Here is a 6,352-nt window from a genome sequence, read left to right on the forward strand (position 1 = left end):
TTTTCTATAACTGTGAGCCCCATAGTTGGTGGAGAGTTAAGCAGCCCTACTGAGGGCTTTGTACCATGATTAAGGAAAATTGAACTGGTTGAAGCTTCCAAAATGACTGAGTCTGCTAACCACATGCTTCAGTGGTTATTAAAATCATAACCATGTGCTATTTCTGTCATCACGCTAACATCACATAGAATGGCCACTAATGTTGTTTTCCTATGCCAACTATAGCAATAAGAATGTTGTCTCCTAGTAAATAGAGGTTTATTTCACTAGACACTGTAAGGTCATAGATCATTCATTCACTTTTTCAGTGAGCACTAAGACACTATTATACATAAGACACTGTATGAGATACTGAGTGGACCATACATATGAATCAGACACATATCTATTCAAAGTAAGTTCACACACAAACACTCACTCACTCTCCTGCATGCATTCATACAACGATCATGAATGGTTCAAAGTGATAAGTAAGCAACATGAAAGAGACACAAATTAAGACACATATCAGAGAAGGCAGATATTCCACCTGAGGGTATAAAGCAAGAATTTTATGGGCAAGAAGTATATAATATGGACCTTCAAGGCTAGATTAGGTTTGTCCTGTGGAAACAGCAGGAAGTAGCAAAGGCAAAGAAAGAGAGGCTGGAAAGCATACCACATATGAGAAAAAAGTTGACATCAGTTGTAACATCTAACATTTATTTACTGTTCAGCATGAACTAAGAACTTTAAATACATGGTCTCAGTGAATCCTCATAAATGCAAGGGATTAGTTCTGCTGTATGCCTATTTTCAGGTGGGGAAAGTAAGGTCCAGGAGTAAAGAATACCTAACCCATTTTTTTCCATTAAAAGAAATACCAGGCTGCTCAGGATGGCTGAAGCACGTGGTTGTGGCATGGAAGAAGGAAAATATATAGATGATTCACTTTGGCTAGATAATAAACAGGCTAGAATGCTAGACTCTTTCAGTGAATCAGACTTAAAAGGAACTCAAATGAACTAAATAGGAAGTAAAAAGTAAGACCCTCTGTATATGTAAAATAAAACAAAGCAAAACAAAGCTATACTCTACATATTAATTAAAACAGCCCAAGATCAGCAATCCTTGAGCATCCCTTTCAATGTCAAAGCACAAAATGGCAGTCCGCAGTCACAGCTGAAAGAGATGTGAGTGCCTTTTCCAATACAACCCTCTGCTTACAGAAGTGGGCAAACTGAGGCTGAAAGACAGTTGATTATGTTCAGATGTTTTACTCAATTTAAGCTTTAAATTAAAAATATGTATATATGTGAGCATATGACTACATAATTCTTGCCAATTCTTTTCTTTTTTTTCCTTTTCTTTTTTTTTTTTTTTTTTTTTTTTTTTTGAGAAGGAGTCTCACTCTGTCACCCAGGCTGGAGTGCAGGGGCGTGATCTCTACTCACTGCAAGCTCCGCCTCCCAGGTTCACGCCATTCTCCTGCCTCAGCCTCCCGAGTAGCTGGGACTGCAGGCACCTGCCACCACGCCTGGCTAATTTTTTGTATTTTTTTTAGTAGAGACGGGGTTTCACCGTGTTAGCCAGGATGGTCTCGATCTCCTGACCTCGTGATGCACCCACCTCAGCCTCCCAAGCCAATTATTTTCATACTATTATTGAGAACTGACAACAAAGATAATACTAAAAACTTGAAATCCCCTGACATTCATACACAGCCCATAAAATCATTAAGTTGTGTTCTCATCTGTGCTTTAATTATAATATGATGCTATTACTCCACTGAGTTTTTTGGTAGCCAGATGTACATAAGGCCTTTAGCACAGACAGATCCCATAAGTGGACATGCATTAATCCCCACACCTAAATGTCTTGTAAATAAAAGATATACCAGAACATCAAAGGATGTTCTGTTTTCACAGAGATTAGTAAAGTGGCTTGGCTTTTTTCTTTTGTTTGATCAGCTGTTAGAAATTAACTTCCTCTAAACCAGCCACATTCAAATGTGTATTATCTAACACAAATATTTTCTATAAAATATTAAGATCCTCTTAAATGTTTATATGACACTATCAGTTAGTTTATACTACAAGGATTTATATTGAGCATACATATTTATGTTTGGTTTTTATTCCAGTAGCTACGCAGAAATGCAGTTGATAGCTAAAACACACATCCCCCAAAAGATATCTCTTTAGGTCTCAGGAAGTTAAATTAGCAATGTTTTCATTCTGTCTTGAGTGATCCCATTTAGCATGTTGTTATAAGACTACCACCTTTACTGAGTGTTTAAGAATAATTTTTGTGTTTGTATTTGACTCCCATATTGATAAAATTAAGAGAAGACTTGAGATGTCTCCTTCAGCTATTTCATAATTATGATTTTGAGCTCCAATACCTGCAATATAAATAGCATTCAGTGAGGTAAGCCAATATGCATTTCTTGCAACCTATAGTACTTCCAGAAGAAATCTTATAATAAAAGTGATATTTCTCCCTGAGAAAAAATATCTTAAAAGCTTGCTTTTAAAACAGTCATTTAGCACTGTTCAATTAGAGAGGATTGTCAAAGAAGATACAAAAGCAACGGTATTTCTCTAGATACATGTTTACAAACTAGAAACAAATTCAGAACCTAATTTTAGCTATTTAAGCCAGATATTTTCTCAACCACTAAATGACTTTTTTCCTTCCATCTTTTCATATGTTATGTATTTTACATATCAACCTGGTAGATAGTTGGATTTTTCAGCCTAACTATACATACATACTCATCTCAATAGTCCAACATATAATTTAGGTGTATTTAATGTGTAATTAATGTTTATGCCAGCCTCTCCCAGTAATTATCATTGAATTAAAGTTTGAATGCATAGAGTTATGTGAAATTACTTCTGTTTAAAATGACTCATGTTATAATAGTTATCATTTAAAATGTAAACTTTATTGCCACTGAGAATTTTAAATAGATGTTTGTGAACATTGGAGTGCCCATCTCAAATAACTTTACGGAAACCACCACTCAAACTTATTATGTATTATTGAACAGAAAGATTTACTCAATAGAAATCAAATTCACATTTTTCATAATTTCACCATAATTTTATTTTATATTTACAGTTTTCAATTTCTAATGCAAGGGTCTTGGGGAAGATTTGGAGGATTAGGGAAGAGAGATGGGGTGTGGGGGCAAGGGATCAGAGGTCTGATATGGACAATACTAATTAAGAAAGCTAACAGGATGTGAAAGTCTTCCAGAAGAAATTCTTGCAGCCAGCTTTGCGTTCTCGGGGTGCCATAGCCGGGTTTGAGTTAGCAGATCTCTGCAGCTCAAGCCTCATTTCATCCTGCTCAGCAGCCTGGGACAGATCTTCAGGTTCCAGGGCATCATTCTCCGTCTGGTTGGGTTCAGAGAGCAGCTCTGCCAAGAAGTACTTGGCCAGTTCCTGTATAGGGCAGAAGGGATAAAAAAAAAGAGAGAAAGAGAAGTGGGGAGGACAATGGAAAAAATTTGAAAAGCCTAAATTAAAGAACAGATTTGGTCACACACAAAATCCAGTTTTTACAGCTGCGCATTTTCGGTCACATTTAAAATCAATCAAGGATATAAAAATAAGGATAGTTGCTATAATTACCGAGTTATAAAAGCTCAAAAAGCCTTTAAGAGCTCAAATGTTTCTGCAACCTTTCTGTCCCTGTAGACTTAACACACACACACACACGCACACACACACGCACACACACATTAAGACCGTTCTGTTAAGATAAAGTGTGTGCCAACAGTTTAATTCAATTTTCATATCACGAGCTACAAAGTAGAATTGTTTTACCATTTTTACCAAGTAAACTGTAGGGGAACGAGACTTCTCACAATCTGGAACATACGGCGTTCCGTCTTTAGATTGCCCCTTTGCCCTAGTCCCGACGACGTTTGGAAGTGAGGTACGCTAAGAGGTAGCAGCTTCAGAGGTCTGCGTTTCAGCACCTGGGTCAGCGCTTCCCAGGGTCAGCACCAGGGATAGACGCCATCATCGCTTCGTGCCGAGACAACTACCCAGGTTTTGGAATTTTCTTGAATGCCGAGTAAGAACTCACCTGAACTGCGACCGACTGCGCTTATCATGGGGGAAAAAAAGAGTTAGAAGGGGATTCTAGCCTTTGAAAGTTTTCTCAAGAGCTTTGGGAGCTGAGGGACCCAGAAAAGCACCGAAACTCTTTAGAAGGACGGAGCATCCCTTACGTCCAAACCAATGGGGCAGGAGCAAGGCTTAGGGAGGGCTGGAGAATCCGGGAGACGTCGAGGGAGTCTCCTTACCTGCTTCCCTGCGGCAGCAGCCAGGGACTTCTGCAGAAACTGACGGAGTCTGGGGTCCGAGGGAGCGCCGGTGACACCGCCCAGGGCCAGGACGATGGACAGCGCAGCCAGCGCGCACTGGAGGCGGCAGGACAGCATCTCGGCGGCGCCGGGAAAGCCGAGCTGGAGAGTGGCTGGTCAAACTCTAGGCGCGGATCAGCAGGCAGCAGCGATGGCTCCGAACCTCGCTCCTAAAGCGGCTTGTGTGCTCTCAACCGTCTCCCTCTGTTTTAAACTCTCTCTCTGACGTCAGGCTAGGAGGCGCCCCCAGATCTCACCAGCCCTTTTACGCACCATTAGCCTCGCAAAATCAATCACAGAAGACAGGGGAGGCGACAAGATCTAAAGTGGCTTACTTTAAAAAAAAAAAAAAAATACTGCACACGCACAGGCACACACAATTCCACATGCCCCACGATTTATACAATCTTTTATTTTCACTCAGTGCTATGAGCATACACATTCCATAATTTCACTCCCACACATGCACAGTCAATTACACACAAACAGAGCCTCAAACACTCAGCTCTTAAAGAGCAAATATACTATCACCCTTAAATGCACATAAATGTACCCAGACAACTCCATCTGTCATCATACTGTAACATTTTAGGAAGGCCAAACAAGCAAAAGGTCATGTGTATGGCAGGTGGAGATCAGAATCATTCCTCTAATAACAGATTTGAGAATGAAATATGGACAGTAGAAGGACTGCGCCCTCTTTATTTCCTCCATTATCTCATAAAAAGGCTTGAAGATGTAAAGGGGCTCTAAAAGAACTTCACTTTTCTCTACAATGGGGGAGAAGGTACCTCTGGCTCACCCTCCCTCCCTCTTTCTCAGCAACTGAGACTTCTGATCTACCTGCCTTTCTATTGTGACCATATATAGGTATGAGTGTGTGTATATGTACGGGAGGGAAAGAGAGAGAAAGAGATTGAAGTTGACTTCATTTTGATGCTGAGAAATTTAGAGTTGGACGGCAATCTAAGAAATTATTCAATAAACCTCAGAATTTGAATCAGTAAGGCAGAGTAATGGTCAGTAAATTGTTTTCATTCACATACTGCACACTTTGAGGAAAACCAGACCTCCACATTCCAAAGCCAGTGTTCCTTCTACTGAGCTCTGAGTTTTCTAACAGATTCCTGGCCAGTAAGCATAGTTTTATGTCAGGAAGCCCCACTTTAGACATATAAGGTCTAGGAACTCCCAGAACATATGTGACCACTTTGTATATCTATATGTAGAAAGGATCAAAAGATTCTTAGTTAAATTCAGCTCTGCCTGATCTCCTAGAAACAAAGAAAGTTTAAGAAAACCTGTCCTTGAATTCTGATTGAACTCTGGTTAAATGTTTACTGTTCAGGCCAGAGTTCTGACTGCTTTTATATAAATAGTTCCTTACTGAGGAAGGACCAGCTAATTTCCTAGCATGGATGAGGAAAGATCCCTTAAAGATCCCCTACAGGATCTTTAAGAGCTGATATCTTATGAGCTTCAAAAAAGCCAATATTAGCTAAAAAGATATGCTGCATCTTTGGAAACCATGCGAAGCTCACATTATGTATTAAAATATTCTCAATACTTAGACCCAAACCACAGTGTTGAGAGGCAGAAGGGTTTGGGAAGTATCCTGAATGGCTTGAATAATTGTCACTATTTCTTTTTGTGCCTGTAATCCAAGGCAAAGAGGAAATGCACAGCAAGAAGTGTTAAAGCTTCCAGGTCTTGACAAGGCCAGCCAAGACTAAGCACAAAGTGGGGCATTAAAAAGTCATTCACATGTGTTGGAGTAGTCTAAGAGATTAATGAATCTGGAGCTGTGGAACCCAGTCCTAGGAAATACACGTTATATTCTCGGAATCTTGCAACTCTCTCTGGCCTCTAACTAAGGACTCAGAGTTTAGTTCTATCACTGTGACTGTCTCTAGTTACCTCCAAATGATCTCATATCTCCTGTACCCAGGATGTGGTCTTTGGCATTTCCACTGAGTAGGAAAGGAGGATTTT

At 39.9% G+C, this 6,352-nt stretch overlaps 1 protein-coding gene across 1 annotated transcript; it reads right to left on the reverse strand.

Moving 5' to 3' along the window:
- Positions 1-3,065: 3,065 nt before the first annotated feature.
- SST (somatostatin) lies at positions 3,066-4,557 on the reverse strand. Its single transcript, XM_002814399.5, has 2 exons — positions 4,301-4,557; positions 3,066-3,431 (listed from the first exon to the last, which is right to left on the reverse strand). Exons 1-2 carry the CDS (start codon positions 4,436-4,438, stop codon positions 3,219-3,221), a joined length of 351 nt encoding a protein of 116 aa, XP_002814445.1. The 5' UTR covers positions 4,439-4,557; the 3' UTR covers positions 3,066-3,218.
- Positions 4,558-6,352: the final 1,795 nt, after the last annotated feature.

Source organism: Pongo abelii, chromosome 2, assembly GCF_028885655.2.
Source record: "Pongo abelii isolate AG06213 chromosome 2, NHGRI_mPonAbe1-v2.0_pri, whole genome shotgun sequence".
NCBI lineage: Eukaryota > Metazoa > Chordata > Mammalia > Primates > Hominidae > Pongo > Pongo abelii.